This window comes from Coturnix japonica, chromosome 6, assembly GCF_001577835.2.
Source record: "Coturnix japonica isolate 7356 chromosome 6, Coturnix japonica 2.1, whole genome shotgun sequence".
In the NCBI taxonomy this organism is placed as follows: Eukaryota; Metazoa; Chordata; class Aves; order Galliformes; family Phasianidae; genus Coturnix; species Coturnix japonica.
Genome location: NC_029521.1, coordinates 30,353,292 through 30,369,179, shown reverse-complemented (window position 1 = coordinate 30,369,179; position 15,888 = coordinate 30,353,292). Strand labels below are relative to the sequence as shown.

At 41.9% G+C, this 15,888-nt stretch overlaps 1 protein-coding gene across 1 annotated transcript in view; it reads left to right on the top strand.

The window, feature by feature from the left end:
- The window catches only part of LOC107316274 (transcription factor COE3-like), a 43,586-nt gene extending 29,718 nt beyond the window's left edge, over nucleotides 1-13,868 (top strand). Inside the window, 4 exon segments of the mRNA XM_032445483.1 lie at nucleotides 241-418; nucleotides 1,603-1,788; nucleotides 2,228-2,425; nucleotides 8,227-13,868. Of these exon segments, the coding sequence (XP_032301374.1) occupies nucleotides 241-418; nucleotides 1,603-1,788; nucleotides 2,228-2,425; nucleotides 8,227-8,258 (594 nt within the window). The 3' untranslated portion in view covers nucleotides 8,259-13,868.
- Nucleotides 13,869-15,888: the final 2,020 nt, after the last annotated feature.

The following is a 15,888-nucleotide window of genomic DNA, read 5'->3' as shown; positions in this document are numbered from 1 at the left end:
TTACAACCTTCACATGGCTCACAATGCTAAACTGTAATTTTGCATTAATTCCCTTATTTCTTTAAGCACACTGCATTGGCATGACACTGAATAGTGGTTTGCTATAGAAGTGCGTTCATTAGAGGCAAGCAAAATCCCCATGCTTACCTTCATGTTACAGGTGGATGTTAACATTATGAGAACTCTGTGTGCTTGCACAAATGTTTCCTAGCTGTCACTAATCATTCTGTGTCTTTATAGGAAATAATTCTGAAACGAGCAGCTGACATTGCTGAAGCATTATACAGCGTGCCACGCAATCACAACCAGATTCCTACTCTAGCCAACACTCCTGCTCATACTGGCATGATGGGAGTGAACTCGTTTAGCAGCCAGCTAGCAGTCAATGTTTCAGAAACATCACAAGCTAACGACCAAGGTATGTGGGTTTTCAAGAGTTAATCCTCATTGACTGTGTTTGGATGGTGCCTATTAATATTGGCTCATGTCTGCGCTGTGTTCTACCTCTTTTCCTCCCTGTTGTCATATGTCTGAGCGCGCGATGAAATGCCACCTTTAACTTTCTCATAATACCTAATTCTTCCTGTTCTTCAGTTTACTGTTATCATAAAGCATCTCTGGTGGAAAAAGAAATTGGCAAAGCCTAGAAAGCTCTTTATTATTCACAGTAAATACACAGTGTGTTTGTTTATTATAAAATAATTATGTCTAGGTATCTCCACCTGTTTCTGAGTATTTGCACAGATAAATCTAATTTGATGTCTGTGATTGTAAAGTATTTTGTTTATGAGCATGTGTGACATATATGTTACTAATAAAAGAAATAGTTGATTTAATTTACATTTCGTAATTGAAAACGCATGTAGCATATTGCATTTAAAATTAATTTTGATACTAATGAAAGGAGTGAGACCAGATTATTAGATATGTTCAAAACCGTATTTTTTGCTTGCAACATAATTATTAAATTGATTGCTCAGATAGAAAAAAATGTTGTTTAAAATCCTGATTCTGCTATCTTTCCTCTTATAAGAGATTGTCTTTTAATGCATTTCCAAGCTAATAAGCCTTATAAAATTCTGCGCTTGATCTTGAATTAGTTTTCACTGATGACTACACCTTACGAAAGTGCCAGCTTATTGTTAGTATAAAAATATCAATCATAAAACGAAGACCCCAAAACAGCCTTTTTAAAGTAACTCATTGCAAACAATAAAGTCTTTCTCGCCAGCTCTGGCATTTGAAGGTCTGAAAGTTCACGCAGTGTGTTGGTACCAACCAGGACTCGAGCCTGTTGATAATTGCTACTAAAGACAAACGCGAAGCAAACTGACACAGCTGGATCGAAGAGAGCTTTTGTTGGCTGTCTATGCTAAGAGGAGAGACAACATAGAGTGCTCGCAGATGATTTAAGTAGGGTTGGCGTGATAAGGTTATCTCAAACTGCAAGAGTTGATAGGGCAGTAACAGACAACTCAGAGCAAAGCTGTGCAATCAATTAAAACTGTGTAATATATGATGCATGAGGAAACCCCCCAGCCCTAAGTTTATATTATAAAATAACATTATTTTTTTGGGGTGGGGGGGTTTCTAACACAGTAGGTTACAGTCGCAACACAAGCAGTGTTTCCCCGCGAGGATATGTTCCGAGCAGTACTCCTCAGCAGTCCAATTACAACACAGTCAGCAATAGCATGAATGGATATGGCAATGCCGGCATGCCCAATCTAGGTGTACCAGGTTCCCCTGGATTTCTTAATGGCTCCTCAGCTAACTCTCCTTATGGCAGTAAGTGTCTATTTTTGGTAACACATCATCATTTAGATTCATATTTACTACAAAATCAAATACTTGCATTGTTTTTGATTTTCTATACTGTGAGCTACTGGATAAAAGGAGGGGTGACTCTGGAGGCTGGACGTAAAAATGAATTTAATAAATTGATCTGTTTGTGCCATAATACCATCTCAGATAGAAAAAAAAAAAAGAAAAAGAAAAAGAAAAATTGGACTGCACAATTTGTAACAAAAGTCCAACACAAAAGAGTTTGCCTGTTATCCAGAGAGTGGCCAAGCCAAGGCATTTCATTTCTTTTTTTTTTTTAATATATATTTATATATATTATATATATATATATATTTTAAAAGGCAAGGCCCTATCACTCTCTTTTTCCGTGTTTGCCGTGAAAACCTCAATCTGAGTCCTGATTATTTTTGCTTTATTGCAGTAGTGCCGTCAAGCCCTACCATGGCAGCCTCTTCGGTCACCCTCCCTTCAAACTGTAGCAGTACACACGGCATTTTCTCATTCTCACCTGCCAATGTCATCTCTGCAGTGAAACAAAAGAGCGCCTTTGCTCCTGTTGTCAGGCCCCAAGCCTCTCCTCCACCATCTTGCACCAGTGCAAATGGAAATGGACTTCAAGGTGAGCCGGATCTCTCGATTTTCTTTGTATTGCTTTTTGGTGCGTGCACTAAAACCATTGGTGGTTTGTGTCGGAGAAAGGTACCATGCTGTATTCTTTGGTTTCTGATGCTCTCCTAGTGATGTAGAAGAAATAGAACCGCGCATATGATATGCTAAGATTTAAAGCAAATCTGAGGTCAGTTTTAATACTTACTGTTCAGAAAACTCCAGTTGTGACATTTTCCTTCAAGATTTCATGCACTGAATATTAAAGTAAGAACGCATCCCCAGACGCTTCTTGGAGGTTTTGTCTACTCCTTGCATTTCCTCATATATTTTTGAATACAATCATGTGGATGTTTGGAGACAACAACATCCCAGCGTAATGTGGTGCAATTTCCTCATTTTACATGGGATGCAACAGGTATTGTCAAATGCTTTCAATTAGGAGAAACCAGGTTCAGCTCTTACTCAGCTGCCCCCTGCCCCATCTAGCTAGTTGTGCAGTGGGTTTGCATGCTCTCAGGGCCATAATTCAGCCACTGGTGTTATATTTGTCACTTCTGTAAGTGAATGACCAAGTATTTTAATTGAATGAGACAAACTACTACTTCTCTCTCTCTCTCTCTTTTCGTCAGTCTGCACGAATTTATGTGGGGCAGCATAATGAGTAATTTGATAATTGATGGCAGAACTTCCACCTGCTGGTAGTGGGACAGTAGGAACTGTGATACAGTGCATGTTTAGTGGAAGAACAGAAATAACAAGACGTGTTCCCTTTTGTGGCGTATTTTAAAGTAGAGAAGGTAATGCTGCCCCATTCATTAGAATCATGGAAGAGCTTTGCTTGCCTGTGTTTTCCAAACAAAGAACCTATCCCACACAGCAGCAATTGCAGCACTTCAGACCAGAAAGGGAATCAGAAAGTGCTGCAGGCACTGTCACCTGGGGGTTGACACTCTTCTTGACTTTCTTAGCTAAGATAGGTAATGGTTATTTATTCTTAGCACTGCTGTGATATCCATAAGAAGATGAGCACACACTGACAAACAGATGAAGACATACACTGTAATTTGCCAGACTGCCAGCTTATTTTGGATACCTGTGCTCTGTGATATCTACCTCAGGGCACTTCCAAGAGACCTCACTCCATAGAACTGCCTGCACACCAATGGTCCTACCTGTCTGAGCCACTGTCTCAGAATGAATGTCCCTGTATCACAGCTTGTTTCTAACTTCTTGGTCCAGACAAGATAGCATCTAAGTGCTTATTATGCACTCAGCTCAATGAAGGACTGAGGATCCAACTACACAAATCTTATTGTAGGATGGATGTTAAAGAAAAGGGTAATTAGATTAACAATTTATGTCATTGCATAAGTCCTTGTAGTCGAAGCTGTACTATGCTGCAGTACATAGAAAACCAGACCAAGCATAAGCAACATTCTTAGAGAAGATGATCCATTAGTAAAAATAATTCTACTCTTCTCCATATGAAAATAAAAAGTTTAAAAATTAGAAGAATATGTGAATATAAAAATTATATTAAATGTTGTAATTTCATGTGTCTGTGAATAAAGGGCTTCCCATTGGCTATCCAATGGGTTTCAGGTGTTTATAAGATCTGGGTAACTGCAGAGTGGGGTTGTCAAAAGAGAGTGAGCAGAATGCCCAGTTCCCAGCAGACACTGAGCCCTAATCTCCTCCAGCACCTCCAGCCCTCCCAGTAATCACCCACCATCACCTCAGCTGAAAAATGCCCTTTGTGTAAAATCCTGGCAGACCATTTTGAGTGCACCAGCGCTGATTTAGTAAAGCAGGTGAAATCTGAAGGCCCAGCTGTCCCTGTGCTCAGGGTGCTGTGACCCAAGCAGCAGACCTGGCATTGCCCGCAGTGAATTCCCTCCTGCAGGTGCTGCTAAAGCTCTAAGGATTTCTGTTACATACCCCAGAGACCCAAACTGTTGTGTTACAGAGCTGTCCCTGCAGTACACAGCAGGTGAAGCTTCTAAAACATAAAGGCACTTAGAAGGTTCAGCCTGAGCTGCTGGGAGAGCAGGGGGTTTCCACTTCCTATTCTCTTAGTTACTGTTGGACACGGAGCCCTTTTAAAAGTTTAATTACTCTCTTTCTGAACGCTGAACGAGAGGCTGTGAAGGAACCTCTTATTTTTTGTTCAGCAGCCAAACTGAAAATGGGTTGAGGTGTCGATCTGGGGAAAAAAAAGGCATGCTGTCCTCACCTTGCTGAGACAGCAAAACCAAATCTTGTGTTGAACAAAATGATACGGAGAAATAACAGGAACGTCTTTCAGGTCTGATAATTACAGCACCAGCTTCCAGGCTGTGGCAAAAACTCAGATTATTTATGCAAGGTAGCATTTCATCCACAGAGGAAAGCTGGGACAGGGCAGTCGAGGTAAAATCTCTGGGTTTGGATTGTATGGGAGAAAATCAAATTGCACCTGACACATCCATGGTGAGTGCCTTCATTGCCATGCTGAGGGGCATCAGCATTTTTATCCAACCTGAGCTGCCCAGCTGGGTCAGTCAGAGCTGCAGGCAGAGCAGGGCATTTCTGCTTCCTATTTTCTTAGGTACTGTTTGACACAGAGCCCTTTCTAAAGGTTAATTACTCACCCGAGCACTGTACAAGAGGCTCGAGAGTTTTCTGATCAGCACGTTAGACCACATTTTCTATGTTAAAATAATACACAGAATATTGAAGACCATAGGGGCCGCAGTGATCCTCAATCAACAGAGCCTCTCTACACAGCTGAGAGCACCACTAGCAACAGCCATGGACAATGGGTCAAGCTGAGACAGAAGCAAAAATTCATGGTCAAAGGTGTTTGTTTCTAAGGTGAACCCTGCAGCTGATAGATCTGGGTAGCAGGGGATGACGTGCTCTTTTAACCTGGTGCAGGATGTCCTCTCTATCATTTTTTGCCATTTTCTGCCTATTTAATTCTGAAATAATCAGCTGTTTTGCACCCAGTGCTATGGAAGGTGGTTGGTTATGGCAAGCCATCAGCATGCTGACAGTCAGGCCATTCAACCCCCTGCTTTTCATATCAAAGCTTGTTATCACTGTGAACAGATAGTCAGGTGAGAACATGGCAAATTCCTACATGCAACAGCCCTTCAGACAAGGGCAGTGCTTTTATGGGGAGTCTGGGTGTTTACTGCAGCAGTTCTTGCTAAGTACACCCCTGTGGGACTTGTCTGTGCAAGAAAGATTCTGCTCTTGCTGCTTCTGAGATGACTGCCAAGGAGTGAGCATAGAGAGGTCTGTAACCAACACAGGGACTCAATGTTCTCCTAAAGGGATCCAAGACAGAAAAATTCACAAGTATAAAAAGCAGACATTCAGGTGAAATCAGTGCTAAGGTGTAGCCTCCTTCCTTACTACACTCCTGATCCATTCCTCCTTGGGCTGTGCTGTGCATCCCATGCCAACTGATACTGCGAGGGTGAGAACTTGGAAACTGCGGCTTGCAGAGAGGGATGCTCTCCTCTCCTCTCCACTGCACTGCAAGTACAACTTGCTCCCGTAAGCCTCCAGAATGGGGCCTCTGAGCCTTATCCAAAAAGCCACAATCCTGTTAACTTTGTATGACTACCATTGGAGAGCCTGTGATCAGAAAGTTAAGCACTTCCATGTTTCTTAAGAGCAGGATGCTAGAATATGGGTTCCTTAGGGCAGAGAGCTTTTTCCTGTTCAAAACAATGAATGTATAAGGTATACAATTTTTTTTTTTGCACAAAAGTGTCAGCTTGCTGTAAAGCTGGAAGTACAATTTGTGTTCAGAACTCAGTTTTCAACTGTAATTTGCTTGTTTCTGACTTAGAAAGATAGTGCACTCTGGATAAGCATTATGACTGTAATGCAGAGAAAAAGGTTCTCTGCATTCTTTTAAAACAGCATCCTGCTTAATTTTCTGGTCTCCCCCCAGATGAAGCTATTGTTATTTACATGCCTGCCACCTTGCTTTTCTTTAGGGAGGCATTTGCTATCAATTTGCACAGAAAGAATCAGAGAGCAGCAATTCACAACTGTCAAACATCACAACTAAAATAAATAGTGAAATAAAAGAGTAGAGCACCAATTTTGCACCACGTCCCCATTGTGTAACAGATGGAATTTGACAAAAAAAGCTGAATGGGCTAAACAAAAGATTTCAGCCCTTATTCTCCTGAAAAGCATTCAGCAGCTACCTGTACTTTCACAAATATGCCCCACACCTGCAGGCATTCAAGGCCAGGCTGGATGTGGCTCTGGGCAGCCTGGGCTGCTGGTTGGTGACCTTGCACATAGCAGGGGGTTGGAACTGGATGAGCACTGTGGGCCTTTGCAGCCCAGGCCGTTCTATGATTCTAAATCAGAAGTTAATAACGAGACTTTCACTAAACACGTGATTAAAACATGCAGGGTACTGCAAAGTTTCCCCGTGAAGAGCAGAGCAGAGCAGATGAGCACTGCTGGCTCGCACTGTGCTCAGCATGCTGGCACAGCCTGTGTCCCTCCATCATCCCCACATGGAGTGAGGTGATGGATCCCAGCTGAACCTGAATGCAGCATACAGAAGCACAGTGTATTTCGAGATGACTTGTGCTGATCCTGCTCTCCAGGGTAGCTGGGGGCTGTACTGCAATAGAGCAGAAATCCAGTTGGCTCTGGATGTGTTCTCATGGTTACAAGTGCCCAGGGTGGGGGTTCTCCTTCCCATCCTCCAGGCCAGGACACCCTTGGGTGAATGGCACAGCCGCTCCCCAGTGGGATGGGAAGACCAAAAAGTGAAAGGGAGCCCAATGGGTTTCAGGTGTTTATAAGAGATCTCAGAGCTCCTCTCACCTGGGTTGAACGTTCAATTGAAGCGTGGGATGCAGACTGAGCGCTCCTGCTGGAATCACCATTAGCAAGCTATTTTATTTCCAGTTGTGTGACTTCTGTCCCGCTTCAGGTTTTAAATATGCACTGAAATTACAACTGTAGCTCCTGGTTGTTGTAGGGGACTCTGCCACGTTGCAAACGTGCGTGTACACAAGTCTTCCAAACCATAAAGTTGTACCAGGGAATCTGAAATAAATTAATATTGTTGAAATTAATGAACTGAGAAATTGAAGTTCACATCGCTACACGAACAAATTTATTAATATCTGTTGTACATAAATTAATGAGAAATATCATTATGACAAAAATCAAACAACGCTACAATTAAAGACAGTCTAAATTATGTTTCTACCAAGGAGTTAACTGGAGAAAAAGCAGCAGGCTTTGGCATCTCAGTGTTAAACTGGAGGAAAAACGAGATGGTGGGATAGGGATATTAATCTCGTGCCTTTTTATAGCAGTCGGTGTATGGATTTGAGAGCAGGTGTACAGCACTTGCCTTTGATCTTAGAGAGTCCTTGACTTGCTTGGCCCTGCTATTGTGATCAAGTGCAATTAGGAGAATGTTGGAATGAAGGTTTTCTGCTCATGCTTTGGTTTTGGGGAGGAAGCAGAGGTTTGCGGGGCTCAGCTTGCTGGGCAGGGCCCTGCCATCCCCAGGGCTGGCTGCTAACAAAGGGCAAACAGCAGGCATGCAGGATGCTGCCAGCGAGAGCGTTGGGATCTCCTCTGCAACAGTGCAAGGGCGCTGTGTTGGGAAAGCATTTTACAGCACTCCTCCCCTTTGCGCAGCGCTGGATGCCAACGGGCAGCACTGTGCCATAGATGGGGACACCCTGTGTGATGCTCCTTGTCTGCCCACCGCGAGCAGGATCTGCCTTGTTCTACAGCATGCAATAACAGCCGGTTTTTCTCTTTTTCTTTTAGCTATGTCCGGGCTTGTAGTCCCGCCAATGTAAAGTCATTTTGTTTACCTACCGTAGCACCAAGCTTCAAGGACGGGCTTAGGGGACACGTTTAGTATATTAAGACATGCTGATGGAAAACAGTGTCTTCAAACAGAATCAGCAACAAATCGAAATGCTACAAAAACAAAACAAACAAAAAAACAAAAACAAAAAAAGACTTTGTTTAAAGATTTTATTTAAACTATTAAGAATCTACATGCAAACAACCTACTTCTCCATGAACAATTCCATTTTATTGACTGAATTTTTTCTCATATTTTCACATTTCTCAGTCCTGAAGAATAAGGAAAAAGCGACGCCTATTTTGTATAAAGTTTCTGATTACGTCTTGGCTATGTCTAGTACTTGCTATGTGTTGGGAGAAACTTTGTGGATGCACCATTTTGATTATCATGAAACACTGATGAAAAATGCCTCCGAACATTTTTCTGTACTCATACCTAGATTCACAATGGTTGTGTATCTCTATAATGTGAAATATTTTTTTGTGGTGGAGCAAAGGGGGCCAAGGAGGCCGCGAGCCATCAAACTGGAAGAAGGATGGATGAATATATGGTCGGAGCAAACAGCGGGGCGGGGGCGGGCGCGGGAGGGTTTATCATTGCTTAACTTCATCTTAACGAAATGGAACTTTGTAACTTATTGTAGTTAGAAATTGTAACTTTGATATTGAATTCTCTTGCCTTCAACAAGCACACTGACAGAGAAAAAAATTGCTACTGTCTGTTGGTAAAAACCTATACTTCCACTGCTAGAGCTTCCTGTTAAGCAAGTGTGATCTGCAACATTTTTTCAACTTTTGCTAGCACTGTATACTATTGCATTCTTAGGCTACTGTGAAGTCTATGTTTCTTGTACCAGAAAATTGTCCTTTTGACTTCTAGATCCTTCTTCCCTAATGTGTTTTGTATGTGGTTATAAAATTGTAGACTTTTGTGATTTTGCCAAAGTTGTAGCTAAATATTTATACACTTGTCTTGAATTTTTTTCAGATCCACTTAAATATTTAGAAAAGCAAATTTTATTCCTTATGGAGCCTGTAAGGAATAAAATAGTCTTACCCATTGCAACACCTTCTTTCACATCAACACTCGCAGTCACTAAGGGAATTTATTTTGTAACATATCAACTATAAATATTGTATTTATCTTTGAAATTTTGTATATTGCTTTCCATCATTTGTTTTTCCTTGTACGTATTGCTTTTTGTCATGGCCTGGAATGGTGATGCTGAGAGCAGCATTCAGCCAACAGCAGTCGCCTTCATGTTTTTCTTTGAAGTAAATCAGCGTCCATGAGTTTTGTTTGTACTTGGTGAAGTTGCTCTTATTTAGACTTTCCATCCTTTTCTTTACTCTTTTCTTTTTTTTTTTTTCTTTCTTTTTTTTTATTATTGTTTTTGAGGAAAAGTCAAATTCATCATTTATTTTTATATGATTTTTAAGTTATCAGAACAAATAATTTTGAAAAAGAAGTTGTTTGTTGTATAGTCAAATCCAATTTGTGCCACGCGGCTGTAATGAATACTAGTAGAATATGTGCATGTGATAACAGCCACAAAAAGAGGAATCTGTTTTGTGGTTGCTTTTCTTTCCCCCTCCCCCCCCTTATTTGTTTCTTTCCCCTCCCTCCCCCCCTTTATTTTCCTTCTATTTTCTTTCGTTCCGTTTGTTTGGTTGTTGTTCTTTTTGTTTGGTTTATTTTACCTTATTCCAAAGGCTGTAACAAGTCGTTGTTAGCTGCCACCCATGACTTTGCCACATAGCTGAACTGTGTTTACTGGGAAAAGTCAGAGGCCTAAAAGCTTAAAATAAATCCACTTCTGATGTTTTAATTAAAACGTTTGCCACATTAACTTCTCCGATGCCTTAAAAGTGAACTTCTTTGAAGAACTTTTGTGCTGTTTTATCACAGGCTTACACCACAATCGTTAACTGCTACTTCATTTGAATGAGTTCTGGTGTAAAAGAAAAGCACAAACCCGGTGTCCAACACTATCACTCCTTTATGTGTCTCTTTTCTGCTGCACTCTGCATCCTCCCGAACCCTGCACTGTTTAAAACAAAGACAAGTTTCACTCGAGATCAGGATCACACGTGATTTTTAAACGCCTGGGGTTTGTTTAGGTTGGTTTCTCGCTTTTTTTACGGAACTTTTTGTAATAGACCCACTGACAACTGTACTTTTTAAACTGGAATGACCTCCATCGTGTTTTGTGGCTGTTAGTGCCAAATCCATAGTGAGAAACGCGTTCGGTTTTCTTTTCCTTTGCACTAAATGGTTTGCAAACGCAGCACTGCAAAACGTTTTGCAAACTGCAGCAGAATTTAAGGGTTGAACCAAAAAGGAGGGATCTCTTTCTTTTTTATCTTTTTTTCTTTCTTTCGTTTTTTTTTGTTTGTTTTTTGTTTTTTCCTTTTTTTGTTTTTTTTTTTTTTTTCCTTTATCCTTTCTGGGCAAAAAAGATAAAATAAATAATGCACATTTTAGTAAAGTGTTTATTAAAGGGTTTAAAAGAAAGATACAGTGTGTCACAGCCAAGAAATGCCCTGTGCATTTATTTGGTGATAACCAATAAGGCTTAGCTAAGTGGAAAAGCCTGAGAAGTCACTTTGGAACTGAATTGCCTCAGTTATATTTTGCCTAATAAGGTTCAGAGCTAACGAAGAGGTCACGTGTACACGTTAAGAACGTTTGCAAGTTTCTTCATAACTGCAACCTGTTTGTGTTTTAGATGACTTAGAGCACCCATCGCTTCATCGTCTCCGAATGGAAAGCTTCACTAAATGGTAGATTTTACTGTTAAAGACCCTACAATAAGATTGTTTTATCTGTACATTTTTTCATATATTTAACTGTATAAAAAAAAAATGTTCATTTTACACAATATTTAATTAAAGTATTTCTTGTCTGTGAATTTCATTTTTTAGTAATTTTATCTGCTTTGATTATTAAAAAAAAACCAACCCAAAACCCAAGAGACTAAACCCAAAACAAAAGAATGCAGCACCAGGGCTCTCATTTCTAACCACCAGCGCTCGTACTCACATTTGGATTCAGAACCATAAGCCACGAAATAGGTTTGCCCTGGGAAGAAGCCAGGATCCTGGGAAGGAAGGCAGCTACCTGCTGCTCCACCACGGTGAAGCGTCCCAGACAGCCTGTATGTAAAGGTAACGGCAGAGCTGCTTCTTTTTGTTCCATTTTCAGACGGCATTGTGAGATTCTGTCAACAGGAAAAGTTATTTTAAACGCAGCACAACCCAAATTTTCCATGTGGTGCTTTCGCACCGAAAGTCAACCTGCTTGTTTTCACAATGCTGATAAGAAAGCAAATGTTTTTGATAACCATAACACTGAAATATGTCGTCCCTTGGACTCCAGCATGTGTAGTGTGCGTATCATGTACCTGAGTGTGATTGAACTGAGGTGGGCATGAGCCAGAGCTCCTGGGCACAGGGTGTGTGCATTGGAGGCAGCTCCAGTACCGACCTGAAGCCGAGCAAGTGTCCTGGCACAGGAGGCAGAAGACCAGGCCATTTCTGCTCCAGCACTACCAGGGGCTGCTGGAAATGTCGAGAAGGCACCGAGATAACCGAGCTTGGAAGATAAAATACGTACATGCACGTGTGTATTCCTCTACAGGATGGGTAGGGTGCCTTTGGTGCCCCATGCTTCTGTAGTTCAGTGATGGAGTGTGATGAGGAGCTGCAGTGTGCTGTAGCCACATCCTAGAAATAAGCAAAGACAGGATGTTTAACTGTGTTTCCTCCGATGTTTCCATCATTTTCGTATTTGATGTTAAAAATAGAGAGCACTTTTGATTACGAGTATTATTTTGCATTGACAGCCATTTCACTCTGTGTATGTTCCTGCGTACCGTGTCTAACCACCGGCACAATCAGACGCGCTCCACAAAAATAAGACTTCTTATGGGGATGAAAGTCTGCACGATGCCTACTGGCACTGTTCCTTTCAGGTTCGTTTCAAAGGTTTGAATAACAAGTGTCTAAATGGTTGGTCTAACATCCAATACAAAGAAAACACAAAAGAAAGTAAAACACACATTCTGCAGTGCGGACGACAGGTCCTAGAGCGATCCAGCACCCGGGACACATCTACATCCATAACTTGGTAATCACCCCGTCAGGAAAACATGTTGTGTCAGCTCACGCCAAGTTTAGAAATGCAAAGAAGAAGATGATAAAATTTCCTTAATCGAAATGAAGGAATAGAGTCTCTAAAAGTATATGCCAATTATTGCAGAGCAGCTTTTTAAAGTCTTTCAAGCTTTTAAAGATTATTCAAAGCACTTGAAATAGGCTTCAATCTAATGCCTCATTTCATTGCATTAAACAGCCTAGTTAATAAAGAATCAATATATTCAAAGGGCAAGGTTATCTTTTGTCTATAAGGGGTGGTGTCATTCTGAACCTTTTATAGTTCAAATGCTGAAAAAGACCTCATGAAATCCATACTCATCAAGTGGGTCAACTAGAGCAATAAAGAGGCCCCTGAAAGAATGGCTGCACTTCTTTAAAACAACTATAAGTCTTATCTCCCCGCATAGTGCTTGCGCAGAATCAGCCAGAAAATGTCAATTTCTCATCAAGACAAGAGGCCCAATGATAATTTTTTTCTAGAGAATACATACAATTAGGAGAATGCAGAAAGGCCCCATCAGTGATTTGTAGCTTATTATGTCACCGGCAAGCTGCGATCTACCGCTAAGCAGATAATAAGGGCTGTTGATAACTGAAGTGTCAATATGCCAAAGAACGATTTTTGAATGTGAGCCCTTGTGCTTTTTTTCCCCCTCCTCGTGCAGATCGCTGAGCCTGATAACCGAGCATCTGCCAACCGACACCGCGCGCCGGACCACACAATTAATGCCATGAATAAATAGCACAAAAGAGTTTGGATTCTTTATACTCTTTGAGACAATTCCCTGTTTTACCCTTCAAGGATTTCTTTTATGTTCAAATAAGGTTGCTTTTAATGAAATTTAAACTCATCAGAGGAAATCAAACCCCTCAAATCAGATTACAAATTGATTTTTTTTTTTTTTTTGGTCACTTGTCGTTATACAATGTACTGCCATAAGTTGTACAGGAGAAGGAAGAGAAAGTGCCGAGTCTTGAGTAAGAGTATGCAGACGGTCTTTGAAAAGGCACATGAAAGAGGAACGTTCCTAAAATCCCACAAGAAAGTTTCAAAGAGTTGATGTGTGTCACTTAACAGGTGATTGTCACCGTTATGTTCATAATGTGCGGGCTATGAAGGAAGAACCAGGCTAGAACTTTGGATTGCATACATTTAAATCACCAAACCCAAGTGATCTCTGTTTTTTCCCATATATAATGCTGGATGTCATTGTTACATACAAGGAATTAAACATACAAGGAATTAAACATTATTTCTCAGAACTCAGGTCAATAGCAGCAGAAGGCAAATCTGAGAGCAGGTCTGGAACCCCTCCCCATTGGTGACATTGCCAGTGCAGTCTGGCCAGCAGAAATATGATTCTGGCAACAAATGCTATATTTAGTCATGATCTTTTTGTTTCCTTCCACGTTACAATAAAGTTGCTGCTGTACTACCACGTTTTTGTTTTCTCTTTTTTTATCAAGGGCAGCTTGAAGAATCAAGACATAGTAAATCAGTTACTAAATGGTAGTTTTTGTTGCCCAGAGATTTTAGAGGACTTCCCTTGTGATGTGACAACATGTTTAACTTGCCTTGAGATACATGAAAAGATTGGAGAAGCTACTTTGTAACAAGGGAAGGCATTAACTGCCCCAGACCACTGGGGATGGTGAGGATGGTGGGGATCTGCTCCAAGCAGGCAGAGCTCACAGCTTTGTATAGATTGCTCAAAACCAAACAGCCCACCAACCAACCACAAACTGACAGAAATGGAAACTGAGTCTACAATTGGTCTGTGTAATACAGCCAGCAAGATCTGAAGCTGTCCTGTACTGACAGTGGGATTAGCATAGGGACAGCAAGGGGAGGAAGGAGATCAGACAGGAGGAAAACATGGGGGGCTGCACAGAGGGGGGCTGCCCTGTGCACAGGGCTCTGGAGCTGCCATTGCCTCAGCCTGGCTGTGGTGCCAGTGGGCAGTGGGATGCCAGCATCCACCTGGTCAGACATAGAAGTGCTTGAAACCACAATGACCAGAAATAATACTAATTCAGAACTTGCAATATGTTGCCTTGTAAGGCTGTATGGGCAGACCAAGTGTCACACAGTGAGAAAAGGGAAAGGATAGGAGCCATGCTGCAGAGGAACTGCTCCAGCTCAGCAGTGAGTCTCATCTCTGGGCACACCAGCCCTCCAGCAGCCTGCCCAGCCCCCTGCTGCTGCACCATGTCCTTCACTGGGGCATCAGGTGGGCTGCAGTAGGGCTTTGGGCAGCCTGAGGGGGGAGGGGGCAGGGCCCACAGCTGGCAATAAAAGCAGGATAGTCAGGCAGCTTCGCAAGCTTGGGAAAGTCAGCTGTGTGAAGGAAACACCAAGATGTAGATTGGTTTGGGATAAAAGCTACCAAAACATACTTGGGGTATGAGGTAACTCGGCCCTGCTCAGGCACCTTGTGATTGATACGTGCTTGCAGAAGTGATGGAATTAAGTTTTTTTTTTTTCTATAGAAGTGGGAAGAAAATAGAAGAAACTTACCTCTGGATCTTGTAGAACCAAAATCTCCATAGTAAAGGGTGTCAGGTAAAATCACTTTGAGGCCTTGTTGCCTGTAGCCTGCCAATGATGGCTGGGGGATTCCTCATCATTTATCCACGTGTCTCACTCATTTCAGTTTATTTTCAGTCCACAGTGCCATGTCTGTATCACGTGGGGACCAGTCACGTGTGTGTGCATGTCCCATGTTGTGTCCCAAACCAGTCTAAGCTGCCAAAGGCTGCACTGCTGCTGGGATGCTGCTTTACAGAACAGTTCATGTGTGTTGAGTGGGGAAGTAGGCCATCAAATCCAGCAGTTACTTCTGCAGGTGAGAACTGCTGTTCCAATCCTGCTGCAAGAAGAAGGGGTGAGATCCCAGGTAGGACAAAGGGAAGGCTGGAAGACAAATGCTTCACTTCTCCCAGCGTTATATCACATCCGCACACTGTGGTTTGCCATGGGTGTCTTGCATGATCTGTACGGACAGGAGAGTCTTCAGCAGCTGCTGTGCAGGAAACAGTCAGAAGCTAAGCAGATAAAGAAGACAGAGATGTTCAAATCGCTCTGCTTTAGGTAGCTACAAGATGTCCCAACCTGAAAACTGGAATGCCTTAAAGAGTAATAGATATGTGTTAGTGTAATTAGCTACACAGTACTCGCATTGTTCATCAAACTGCAAAAACTTCTTTTAAATCTTTATCTTAGCATTATCCTGGCAAGGAGTTAACAGAAGCAAATCAAGCACAGTGCTTTCTGGGTGCTGCCCCTACCATGAGGGAAATAACCTGCAGGAGCACACCAGGCTGTGCAATGGGGTCTCATCAGCCATAAACTGATAGAGAACAGCTTGTGCTTCCAGGGCAGCGGAATGGGGCTGGCAGAGCAAGGGCAGGGACATGGTGTTTCTGTGTGATAGGGACACCACAAGCTCAATCAGGGTC